This window comes from Lolium rigidum, chromosome 1 (genome assembly GCF_022539505.1).
Source record: "Lolium rigidum isolate FL_2022 chromosome 1, APGP_CSIRO_Lrig_0.1, whole genome shotgun sequence".
In the NCBI taxonomy this organism is placed as follows: Eukaryota; Viridiplantae; Streptophyta; class Magnoliopsida; order Poales; family Poaceae; genus Lolium; species Lolium rigidum.
In genome coordinates, this window is record NC_061508.1 from 193247718 (window position 1) to 193261043 (window position 13326).

Here is a 13326-nt window from a genome sequence, read left to right on the forward strand (position 1 = left end):
CCTCCCTCGCATCGCGCCGCCTAGCCTCCCTCGAATCTCGCTATGGCGCCACCATGCCTCTCTCGCATCGTGTTGCCCCCTCCTGAGCGCGCAAGTAGCAGCACTACGCCGGCCGCCGCAGCCGTGTGAGCCGCCTCCCTCCACCGCACGCTCTAGCTCAGCGCCGCACTGACCGCCTCCGTCAATTCTGTGCCCTAGCGCGTTCCTTATCCTCAACCATCCCTGCAGCCCATCCCATAGTGCTCTATTCATGCTAATCGGGAAAACCCGAACCCAAATTTTTGGGTACCAGAAATGTTAGGTTAAGATATTTTCGGAGGGAAATCTGGTGTCACAATTCAAAATCTGAATTATAAAAAACCCGAAAAACCTGACCCAAAAATTCGGAACCTGAATACGCACCGTGAGTTAGACCAATATCTGAGCATGTTAGCCGGTCCCAAGTTCGCTTCAAAATTCTGGGCCTATGCCTAAACATGTTGGCCCGATGGCTGAGCCTGGGTAGTGCAAAAATGCGGAATAAGGAAGAGGCCTAGCTCGCTGAGCTTCTGGGCTTTTTGGGAAGTCTAGGCCTAGGCCTAGATTTTGAGTGTCAGGCTTTCTTCGGCCTGGTTTGAAACCTGGACCGGTCTGGAGGATGCCCAGTCATAGTTACGGCACTTGGGATACCTTATTTGATTTATACTTCTTATTATAAAGCAAAATCTCACTAACTGCAACTAATGTTAGTCTATCTCTACATGCAAACCATCCATATCATCTATTTTATTAGCCAATCAAATGTTCATGTCATTGCCACTATCATTTATTGCCACTATCATTTATTATTGATGTATCCTTTCATGCAAGCTATCTATATCGCCATTTTTTAATTAAAATATTCACATAGCTAATTTATAGCCATCAAATATAAAAAAATATAAATTAAATTTAGCATCTTAACTATTTTGAACAATTAAATATTGCATACTTCTATAGACAATTCATATTACATATGTATTATACCATTTCATTTAGATAATACAATTTCTTAGAAAATTCCCGCTGCAACGCACGAGGTATCCTTCTAGTTATCTATATAGGCAACTCAGGCAGGCTGAATTTAAATGACTTGTGCGTTTCTGCTTTTTGCCGCTGTCAGCCCACATCCGCCACGCTTGCGCTCTGCTTTGCCGCATTCTCATTATTACCTATATCAAAGTTAAACCCTTCTGCTGGAAGAAGAGTGATATGAGAACTGTTCCCTCACTAGTTTTGCCCAACCGCACACTGCCACGTTCTCCCTTTTTACTGTAGCCACGCAATCAGTTCCTGCAAGCATGGGATGGTTGGTTTCTTTTCCTTTTTTTTTTCCTTTCCTACAATTCACGGTTACGGGAGGCAGCCGGTCAACCCGTTTTTCCCAAGCCAGTTGCCTTCTTTTTCCTATTATTTATTTCCTACTATGCACCTTTAATCTCCGGTGGTTCCAGTGTTGGGGCATCATTGCTATTCCATTGTTTTCTTAGTGGGTACGTGTCCTGTTGTTGTTGCGGTAACACGAACTATTAGCAGTGTGCGGGCTACACGCTCGCGGCTAGTACTCTACCTATCAGTCGCGTGTTGTCCTAGCACATGACTAGTAACTGATACCACTGGTGTATTACTAGTCGTGGGCCGCGGCCAATTTGACACGCTAGCGGTAGGCTTTTTCCTACTAGTGTCGTTGAAGAGGCCGAGGGGGTGGACGAACTCTAAGGCGGAGGCCAAGCAAGAGGCCTCCTCGCAAGCTATGATGGAGACTGACAAGATGCTCCTTGCCGACAAGGAGGTGTCGAGCGAGAAGAGAGACGAAGAAGCAACAAGAAAAGGAAGATGTTGTCAAGAACTACTACGAGATACAAACCAAAAAGCTCGAGATTGAAGAGATCAGTGCCCGTGCGGCCGCGGAGAAGGTGGATACCAAGCGAAAGGAGCCGGGGAGAAGTAGGCCACTCTCAAAGAGATAGAGGAGAGAGAGATTGGGAGAAGAAATGAGACCCCTCCCAAATTCATTTCGTTGAAGTTTTTGTAGAAAAAGTTGGATCAAGTAGGGGTTTGCTTGGCAAAATTTGTTAATTTTGGCTGCATTCACATCTTGCCAGGTTCCGAACCTGAGCTAGATCCGCCACGTCTTGGAATGGACACATTATTTGGTACACCGTACAAAAAATAGTACAGTAGTAAGCGAAATCCCAGTCATCGATCTAAATTCAACGAGAAGTTGAATCATCCAGATCGCCAGCCGGGATACGTCCGTACGTGCTGGGTTCAGATTTAATTCAGACAGCACTGGCGGCCGTCTTCGTCGCTTCTTTCTCGTAGCCGTCGTCAGGGACGACGCAATCGCCCTCCTCCCCCCTGTCCCACTCCTTGTAGACGTCGAGGAAGTAGAGCGAGCAGACCATGGCGACGCAGGCGGCGAACATGGGGATGGGCCCGAAGAGCCACAGGAAGACCGGGCAGGAGAAGTAGAAGGCCCTGACACCGAGCGACCAGAAGTAGCTGCCGCGGTTGAGCGTGGAGGTGACGTAGTCGACGGCGAGCCCCGGGCGGCGGAGGCGGTGCGCCGTGAGCGGCACGTTGACGAGGAACCCCGTGTGGCTGTAGTACCGGATGGACTGCACGTTGAGGAGGAACGCCACCAGGAAGCAGACGAGGATGGCCAGGAACTTGACGGACAGCGCCGCCTCCCCCACCGCGCCCACGACGATGTTGTTGTTGTCCTTATTGTTGAGGGCGGCGGCGGTGCCAGAGAGGAGGCCGTGGGCGGCGCCGCTGGCCATGAGAGCGGCGACGAGGGAGCTGAGGGTGATGGCGACGGAGGCAAGCACGGAGGAGGCCATGATGGCGTTGCGCATGGTCTGCACCGCCAGCACGGCGTGCTTTCCCGAGGGATCCTCCATGACGTGGCGCACCCAGATGCGGCGGTTGATGGCGTTGATGCCGATGACGGTGGTGGCGGGGCGGCGCCGGATGCGGAGGAGGAGCCACAGGTGGTATCCAACCATCACCGCCAGACCCAACGGCACCAGGACGTAGTCCAGGCGCTTGCTGTCCATCATATCTCCGGTGATGCTGCTGATGCTGTTCGGTGCTTAGCTGCAAGAGGCGTATCTAAATGAGCAACGTACCAGGAGAGCTATATAAACTGCGGAGGAGTATACCGAGTTTGCATTAAAGCACATGCAAACACATGGAAGTTAGCAACGTCTAGGATTTTGCAGCTAGTACTTACGTGTGCAAAGTGCAAACACATGGAAGAAGATCGAGCGCCGATTTTCAAAATCAGCGACAGCACGGATTGCACTTTTGAGAAATCTGCTTTTACATTCTTTGCTTCAAAGGTCACATGCATGCGCAGCTTGTAAAGTCCGTGACTCACTGAATCTACAAAGAGTTAGTTAGTTATGGTAATTTGGGCTAAGATCTGCTACCTTTGTTCAAATTATAAGACATTTTAGGTATTCTATTAGCCTACCTAAAACCAGTAGTACTCACCGAGGCTGGTGCGCACCACCCCACTCTCACCCGCCATGTCAGCTTTTTCCCTCACTCTCACCCCACTCTCACCTCATCTTGCCAATGCACGGGCTATAGTTCCCACTCTCACTTCTCTCTCTTCTACATCACCATTTCTTTTCCACATTAAGTTATTTCACTCGATTTTGTTTAGACATTCAAAATAATGCAAGAAAATTATTTTATTCAACTTAAAATGTTACCGATTACATAATAATTAATAAAATTGCATAATAAATATTAAAAATTACATAATAAATAAAAATTCTACTCTTCTTCCTCTTGTTCCTGCTCCTCCTCCTCGTCGTCATCATCTTCCAGACCAAGCTCTTTTTTCACCATCTTCATGGCCTTCGCATGTTTGCGCTTTTCTGCTTCGTTCATGTCGACGGTTGATCGGTCTTTCATTTTGTTCCATTGCTTGAATAGCTTAGCATTCACTAAACCCTTCATCATGTTACTCATCGCGAAGGATTTACTTCCTACCTCACTGCTTGATGAGGTTTCCTTCCCCTTCCTCCCTGCCCTTACGTGCCGCGGCCTTGGCCCTATCGCGGCCCGTTGGACGCCTCTTCCTCCGTGTCGCCTGTCGCGTCGCTAGAGCTGTACTCACCGAGAAGGTCCTAGATGGCTTCTCTTGGAAGTGGAGTCGGTTCCACTACCAGGACCATGTTGTCCTTTCCACTTCGCTTCATTTTTTACAGCATCCCACCAGTGGTGCTTTCTGAACGGCTGAGTCACTCTTTTGTCATTCGCGTACCTCTCCATTGCCGCCTTCATGACTATAGCATCGTCTACTCCACTCTGACGCATATTTGTTTCTTGGATGTGGTATGCATTGAACAGGGACACCTCCTTGTTGTAGGCGTTCCAATGATCCTTCAGCTGCTTCGAGGTCCGATGACAGGAAGGATCCGAGGTAGAGTTGAAGGTTTCAGCTATCTGACCCCAAAAACTAGTGTCTGTCTTGCAATTACCGGCAACAGAGTCCTTGGAGTTAAAAAGCCAAGCATTAACCTACCCCGAAATAGATATTGTTAGTGAAAAATCCAAGCAAGAACCAACCCCGAAATCAATATGTAATGGGTTAGTAAAGTACCAGTTTTTCCTCTTCCCGAACAGTCCAGTCAAGCCTCTTTGCACGCGGTGGTACGATTGTTTCCGCGGCATTGGACTCGGAGCTTGGAGCGGGAGCTTCAGAAGGTGCTTTGGGGGTACGGACCATATGGCGCGTATGGATACGGAGGTGGAGGGTATGAACCGTACGAAGGTGGTGGGTAAGGAGGTACGGTTCCACTACCGCTACCGTAGGTGGATCATTTGGAGGTGGTTGGGGGTATGGATACGGAGGCGGAGGGTATGAACCATATGGCCCCGGAGGTGGAGCGTATGGCCCATATGGCCCCGGAGGTGTGCCGGAGGGGTATAAAACTCGGGGAAGCGGCGAAGAACCGACATTGGTGCGACGATGTGTCGGAGAGAGACCATCTAGGTCTATTGGTGACCCGTCGTGAAGCAGATCCGTGAACGTGGTCAAATCTGGTGGAGTCCAACCGGACATGGTGGAGAAGATTTGAGAGAGGGAAGGTGATGAATGGAGATGAAATGGGTGTGGAGTGAGTGAAACATACGGGGGTATTTATAGGGTTTTTGAACCAGCAACGGCTAGCTGACGTGGACGAATCAGGTCGCGCCACGTCAGCTAGCCGTTACACACTACCGACCCACTCCAGCCCATCTCTCGCCCGCTAACGCCCGCATCTCGCCCCACTCCCTCCCGCCTACCGCCCGCTCTCGCCCGCCCTCTCGCCCGCCCCTCTCTCGCCCAGCCCCGCCAACGCGCCGCCCCGCCTCTCGCCCCGCTAACGCCTCGCTGTCGCCCCCAACGCGTGCGGTAGCCGGGCCGCAGCGGGCGGTAGCGCCAGCCGCAGCGCCCCGCGCTCTCGTCTCGCCTCGCTCCAGCCCGCCTCCCGCCCCTAGCCGGGCGATAGCGCCCGCGCTCCAGCCCGCGTTGGCACCAGCCTGATAAATAGAACATGAGTACGCCTGTACAGTCGATCACTACAGGAAATAGGCTAGATGTCCATGGCTAAACCTATACCGACGGCTGTTTATTAAGACCGTCGGCATAGATCTTCAAAAAGCGTACCCTGCGATATAGCTGCCGGCATAGCTCAACCTACTCTATTTTTCTCTACACCGCTCATTTCCCCCCTCTCTCGCTCTCAGTAAGCTACAATCGCTGACCGCTCCTTCCTCCCCTCCGGGCCGCTCCTTCCTCCTCTCCGCCGGAATAGCCGGCCGGAGATGGAGAGGAGATGGCGCCGGCTGTAGATATTTATGTTCTTCTTCTTGTTTTCGTCCCTTTGTGGCGTCTTGGAGCTGCGCCTTGGATCTAGGCGGCAAGATCTGGGGGTTAGGGTTCTCCTTCTCGCTGCCATGGTGCCGGTGGTTGGACCATGGAGTCGAAGAGGAAGCCACAGTCTCCGCAAATAAAGTAGGAGCCGCGGATCTTCTGTTGTTGCTGAGGTGCTGTGAAGCAGACCCCCCTGGCCGGCCATGGAGGCGAGGGGGAGGGGCGATGCTTCCTGCGGCACACGACGACGCTTCTTCTGGCCGGCCGTGGAGGCGAGGAGGAGAGGCGAAGCGGTGTACTCTACCCGGCGGAGCAGAGATCCAGGTACTTCTCTCTGACTCCAGGTTTGGCAAATTCCTGGGCTGCTCTTCCCCCTCCTTGTGGTCGTGGAGATAGACAGGAGGGTGTGAGCCCCAGAGTTCATCGATCTGGAGTTAGGAGGCACACTGGTGAGCGTGCGGTGCTCACCACGACTGAAGCTCTCAATCGGCGACAGATCTCAAGCGTCGGCGTCTTCAGCCCACGCTATCTTTGGCCAAGGGGGCCTCTCCGCACCTCGGAAGCTGCTCAGGGGAGAATCAACTTCCTCCATGCCTTAGAGCTTAGGGGGAAGATCTATGATCTCGGCATGGTGATCCATCCTGGCGATGAACCAAGAGGCGTAGTCCCCGGCGTCGTCGCCGGCGACCGTGCTCCGAGATCCAGTTATCGACGCAGTGGAGAAGAAGGACCTGATTGCTTTTTTCTTTATCTTTCTAGGATCCTTCTTGTAAATCTACAGGGCTCTTGTGCTAATGTTACTCAAGCCAAGGTCCTTTTTGTAATCGTACCCACCGACTAATAGAGCTTCTCGGTCCTTCGGGGCCTTATCTGTTAAAAAAAAACTCTATTTTTCTCTTGGCAGTTGTCGATGTAGCTTCGGCCCTCGGCAAAGCTCGACCTACGCCAACGGCTGCCGCCGGCGGTTGACACCAGCTACTTAGGTCTACATAGCTCAAAAGAGTCAAATTGTTCCGTCTATCCCACAAAACCAACTAATTTAAGGGTGCACACAACATGAAATCTGCTGATGGAGAAACCCTTAAATTCCTCCACCGTACATTGGCTAAGGCCCTATATAGATTACCTTCTATAGAGAGCTAAGTAGTATGTTACCTTAGCTTTTCATCATGAAATGAAAATTGGAAGCTGGGAGATCCCTTTTCCTCGGAAAAAAGTGCATACTCGAGTTTATAGTCACTAGCTCGTTTGACTTTGCTTCGATCCGCCGTGCTACAAACATCATTACTCTTAGTCTCCTACGTGGTCTCTTCTCCAGCTAGCTGCCGATGAATCGAAATGCGATACCTCCTCCCCGGCCGTCTCTTTACGCAAGCACAACAAATCGCATATGCTTGCCATGCCAACGGATCATGTTTTTGTGCTCGTTTTGGTCAACTTTCATCCGTGGTAAGAAGTCTAAAGAGAACAGCTAGTTTTTCATGTGCAGCCGCCCACCAAGCAATATGATGTAACCCTCCATGGCCGCAATATCAGTCTGGTAGATAAACGAGACAAAATATAACGTAAATGAAACGTAGGTGAGGTCGTAACTGTATCCCACCAAAGTCTCGCTTATCGTTTATTTTACGATTTTTTGATTTAAAATTCGGGGCACCAAAGTTCGGTACTCGTAGTTTATTTTGCGTCTTTTAGTTCAAAATTTGGAACTAAATTTTAAACTAGAAACTACAAAATGAACTGTAAGTGGGGCTTTAGTGGGATCCCACATGGATCGATATCCATACGTAGAATGCATGAAAGTTACGAAAGTTACTCATTTTTTCGAAAAAGGTTGAAACTTCCTGAATGGATCGTAGCGAACAAGACGGGGGGAGGGGGGTGAATGGGCGCTACGTCAAGTTTTAGTCTTTTTCAATTTTTAGTGCAACGGAAGATAAAGATGATAGCTTTAGCGATGGCGGTGTTCCTACAATGATTCTAGACAAGTTGTTATCACCAGATTTTGGCCAAATCAGGAGGTGGGCCGTAAGGAAGATGGGCTTGAAAGATTACACGTGGAATATCTCTGAAGCGGCCTTGTGCGAAGAGTTTGGGCTAGATTGCCCGTGTATCTTTAATTATAGTAGATTGCATCTTAGATTGAAAGTTAGAGTTTGTATCGTGTACGGTGGGGATTATTCCCACGTTAGAAAGTCCCCTGGACTATAAATATGTATCTAGGGTTTATGGAATAAACAACAACCAACGTTCAACCAAACAAATCAATCTCGGCGCATCGCCAACTCCTTCGTCTCGAGGGTTTCTACCGGTAGCGACATGCTGCCTAGATCGCATCTTGCGATCTAGGCAGCACAAGCTCCACGTTGTTCATGCGTTGCTCGTATCGAAGCCTTGTTGATGGCGAGCAACGTAGTTATCATAGATGTGTTAGAGTTAGCATAGTTCTTCGCGTAACATGCTATCGTAGTGCAACCCTTGCATGTCTAGCCGCCCTCACACCTATCTTAGGTGTGGGGGCGGCACCCCGCTTGATCATTGTTTAGTAGATCTGATCCGTTACGATTGCTCCTTGTTCTACAAGGATTAGTTTAATATCTGCAATAGTTAGGCCTTACAAAGGGGGGGAGGATCCAGCGGCACGTAGGGTGTCGTTCGCTAGTCCTAAACAGGATGTTCCGGGGATCAACTTCGTGTTGGTTTTTAGGCCTTGTTTAGGATCGGCTTACGATCACCGTGCGTGGCCGCGAGGCCCAACCTGGAGTAGGATGATCCGATTATGCGGTGAAAACCCTAAATCGTCGTAGATCTAATTAGCTTTATCTTGATCAAGCAGGACCACCATATATTCGTGCACCCCGTACGAATCATGGGTGGATCGGCTCCTTGAGCTGATTCACAGGATAACCTGAGAGCCGATCGAGGCTCGTATTTAATGTTTACGTGTATGCCATGCAGGAAACTAAGCGAGGCATCTCCATCACCTTCCTGACCAGGTATAGGTCAGGTGGCACGCCCTTGCATCAGCATCGGACGTGTGACCGGAAGGCTTTGCGGGCCGTCGCTCGGAGGGACCTCAGCCAGCCGCAGCTCTAGGTTGTTCCCGGCTCTACGGTGTTGCCCGTCACCGCCCGCCGGTGGGTTTCGACGACAACACATTCTGGCACACCCGGTGGGACAAGCTTCTACATCAACCACATCGCCATCTACATCTGAGATGGCGGACGGCACGCCAGTCACCTACGAGGAGCTGCCCGACGAGCTCAAGAAGAGGTATGATGAGATCAAAGTCACCCTCGAAGCCGACCTCATCGGCTCTTTTCAGAGAACCCGTTCACATGGCATCAGATGGAAGGGGTTCTCACCGCAAGGTGCACTCGATGGGATAGACCTCTCTGCCCCGTCGGAGGAACGCACCAGGTCCCTGCGGCAGGAGATCAACTACTTGGTGGCTCACTCGCTACACCGTCACTCTGAGAACCTGGTCAACACGTTGGAGCGTGTCGCTCTTCGCGTGATCCAGGAGATCATGAGGCACCAGTACTCGCCGTCAGGACCAGCTCTCGGGACGCATCAAGGAGAGTTTCCACTCCAGTCCCGTCCACCGCTGCCATATGCGTTGGCAGCACCAGAAGTGCCGGCTACACCGGCATTCGTCGTCTACAAGATTGGTGGTGACCCTAGTGACTACCAGTTCTTGCCCGAGGCGCCTAAGGAGATCCCTCACGGGTACACGTGCACGTATGTGCCGGATTGTGGCAACCGGGCACTCACAAACCAGGCCACAACATCGGGGACTTCGGGAAAACAGGAGGGACGTTAGCGACAGAGCTTGAGAAGCAGACGTGGCTAACTAAGTACGCCACCCCGACGAACCTCCAGAGCTCAGCTCCTGCAGTTGGCTCAGAGCTGGAAAAGCAAACATGGCTGGCTAAGTACGCCACCCCGGCGAATCTTCGTAGTTCAACTCCCGCAGCCAAGCACAACGGATCAGATCAGCACCATATTGAGAGACCGAGTTCGGCATGGTACCGAAAAGAAGGGCCATCGGCTATTCCAAGCCGTACCCCGACGACTACGAGATGATCCCGCTACCACCTAAATATCGGCTCCCCGATTTCTCCAAATTCAGTGGATCGTATGGTTCCAGCTCCATCGAGCACGTGGGCCGATATTTGGCGCAACTAGGACCGGCTTCGTTGTCGGATCAACTACGCGTGAGGCTCTTCTCACAGTCCCTCACGGATCGGCTTTTGGATGGTACACCTCTTTGCCACCGTACTCCATCCGGACTTGGAAGCAGCTTGGAAGAGCAGTTCCATATGCAGTACCATTCGGAGGCTTCCGAGTCCGGCATTGCCGATCTAGCACAACTACGTCGAAGAGCGGAGAAACCGTGACGTGAATCACATCCAGCGCTTCAGGAATCTTAGGAACCGATGTTATTCGGTTCGTATAACTGAAAAGAAGCAGTCGAGTTGGCAGTAGCAGGCCTTGCAACACAGCTCAAGGACATGGCCTCCCAAGCAGATTATCCCTCACTGGCGCACATGGTTCAGAAACTATCGGCATATGAACAGCGCCACCCGAACCTGTACCAAGACAAGTTCAAGCGTGCAGTAGTCCCGGTCGATGCGGAGGAAGACGAAGTTCCCGCGGGAGACCAAGAGGTAGCAAGTGGCTGAATGGACTCGGGGAGGAACCCCGTGTCCCGCAAATGGGTAAAGCCACCAGGCCCACCTAGGGGATTTGATTTTGACGTGACCAAGACCGAGCAAATCTTCGACCTCCTGCTCAAGGAGAAACAGATTGACGATTCCCGAAGGTCTCAAATTCCCCACGGTGCAAGAGCTGAACGGAAAGCCATACCGCAAATGGCACAACTCGCTCTCCCATGCCACCAACGACCGCAGGGTATGGCGTCGGCACATCCAAGCGGCGATAGAAAAAGGGCGTCTAATTTTCAACCAATACGCCATGAAGGTCGACACCCAGCCCTTCCCCGCCGTTAACATGGTGGACTGCACTTACCCCGAAGGTTGCCAGCCAGGATCCTCGTTCAGCATCAACATGGTAGGACCTGGGCACCACTCTGGCAAAGATGGAGACGAGGGCAGCTGCTCTCGTAGCAAGGACACAGAGGAGGCCGCTCCACGCGATCGGCTCCGTCATGATGGCAAGCGCTATGTCACAGAGGGAGAAGTGAAGAACATGAGATATCAGCGACCCCTCTCTGATCACCTCCTCAACAAGTATGTGAGTCAGTATGACCAACGCCGACGATCCACCGATGATGATGAGAGAGATCGTCTGGCTAGAGAAGCCAGAAGACATCGTCGGCACGATCGCGATGAGGAGGAGCACGAGCGCCGTGCCACGGAAAAATCAAGGGAGCAAGATGACAACGCCGAGCACCGGGACTGCCCCTTCTTCGTACACCGCTGGGATTCAGGAATGAGCCGATTGCCCACAATCGGCAATTGCCCGAATGCAACCGAGAAGAAGGAGGCAGCCAACGTGTCCGTGTTCAAGCGCTTAGGGCCTCTCCCGCCACAGAGCAAACGCGCCGAGTCCCCTCGCCGGGCGGATCTCGAGGATTCGAAGACGAGGGACAAGAAGAGGAAGAAGACAGGTACCACCGTCCAAGGTGGTGCCCTGATGGACTCAGCCGTTCACAAAAGCGCAGGGTTCAGCGATTGCGCGGCTTGGAGGAAGCCGAAAGGTTATACTTGCATACGCTAAGGAAGGCACGACCTGATCTGGCTGCGAAAGTTCAGCGAACCCTGGATGAAGAGGGTCGTCCACGGAAAATGGAGTGGCGTCCCAAGCAAAGGAAAGCCGATGATGAAACATCGGCTGGCACAAACATGGTGCTCGTCCTTCCGACGGAGCTTAGTGCTCCACGATTCTACGATGCACTCAAGGTGGACGACAGCAGGCGCATCAAGTCAGAGGTTGGGCTGGTTTTATCCACCAGCCTGACCGAGTAGCAAGATTAAACCAATGAGCAAACGGGGCGAGGCTGATCCTTGTGATCGGCCCCATAAATTATGAAGGAACATTACGTAACCTTCGCTCAGCGCTCCAATGGATATGGAGGCCGATTCCAGCGAATCGGCCAAAATTATCTTCACCACGTGTTCTCGCTTGTGTTCAAGCAACGATCCACCGGGCAGCGGCTACGTCGGCGGATGAAAGTCAGCATGAATCCTTACGGAGCCGACGTGCAAGTGCGAGTGCCCCGGCTAACCATAGAAGCCGATATCCGCAGTCATTTGGCGTATTCGGCTCTGGGGCATACAGTCAGATGAACATGTGCAGATAAACGTGTGTAAACATGCGTGCAGTGAAACATGGGGGGCCGATCAAGAAAAATCGGCCAAATAAAAAAAAAATTGCGCAAGAAGCGAAGCCGATGCGCAGACATCGACTCTAGTACAGTTACACAAGACCAAGACCTACTGGCTATATGCTCAAAGTTTACATCAACATCGACGTTCAGTAGAAGAAAGCTGATCAGCGACCTGTGCATCCTCGCTCGTATTCTCGCCTTGATTAAGGCTCTGGGGCGCTTAACTTGGTAGATGTTCTGATTTGGGAGCCGATTGGAGTCGCATCGATCGGCCTCGCATTATGATCTTCTCCGAAGTAGTAAGGTGTTGCGTAAGAAGACTACCGAAGCTATGGAGAGGAATCGGGAAAGGAGGCCGTCGGCTTTTACAGGTTTTGGACCGTCCTGTCGCCGCAAGAGAAGGAAAGGGACTCGGATTCTCAAAATAGCCGATGAGTAGTCATCGGCTAAGGGATTGCGAAAAATTATGGTCGGATATCAAATCGCAGCCTGAAATTGAGAAGTGCTTGACCGACGGGCTAATCGGCATGTGAGTCCGGCTTCACGGCGTCCAAAAGAAAAGAAATCCGATACGTTGCTATCGGTCTTGGCATGACAGGCGGAAGGAATGAAATTGGAGTAATTGAAGGATGAATTGAAAGAACAATTTCATTAATTCAAAGGAGCGGCTTTACAAGAAAGAGCCGATGGCTCTCAAAAGAGGGATCTCGGTGCCTAGTGCACTCGCTACTACTAGTCCTATTCTACTAGTCGTCGTCGTCCTCGTCATCACCGCCATCGATGTCGTCGGCGCTGCTCCCAGGAAGCTCCTCGTCGCTCGCTGCCCCAGCCCTTGGCCGGAGCCTCGTCCTCCTCGTCATCATCATCATCCTCGCCGTCCGCCCGAGAGCGGAAGCTCTTGGTCGGCGGATACCCGATGGAGGAGGAGGATTCATCCTCCTCCTCTTCCTCCTCGTCATCATCATCATCTTCGCTGTCCGCCCAAGCGCGGAATCGCTTGGCCGACAGAAGCTTAGCGGAGGAAGAGGGGCCGCCCTCCTCTTTTTCTTCTTCTTCCTTGACTTCTTCCCCCTTCCCG

General features: G+C 51.7%; 1 protein-coding gene across 1 annotated transcript; it reads right to left on the bottom strand.

The window, feature by feature from the left end:
* Positions 1-2300: 2300 nt before the first annotated feature.
* LOC124654061 lies at positions 2301-3080 on the bottom strand. Its single transcript, XM_047193101.1, has one exon. The coding sequence runs from the start codon at positions 3078-3080 to the stop codon at positions 2301-2303; it is 780 nt and encodes a 259-aa protein (XP_047049057.1).
* Positions 3081-13326: the final 10246 nt, after the last annotated feature.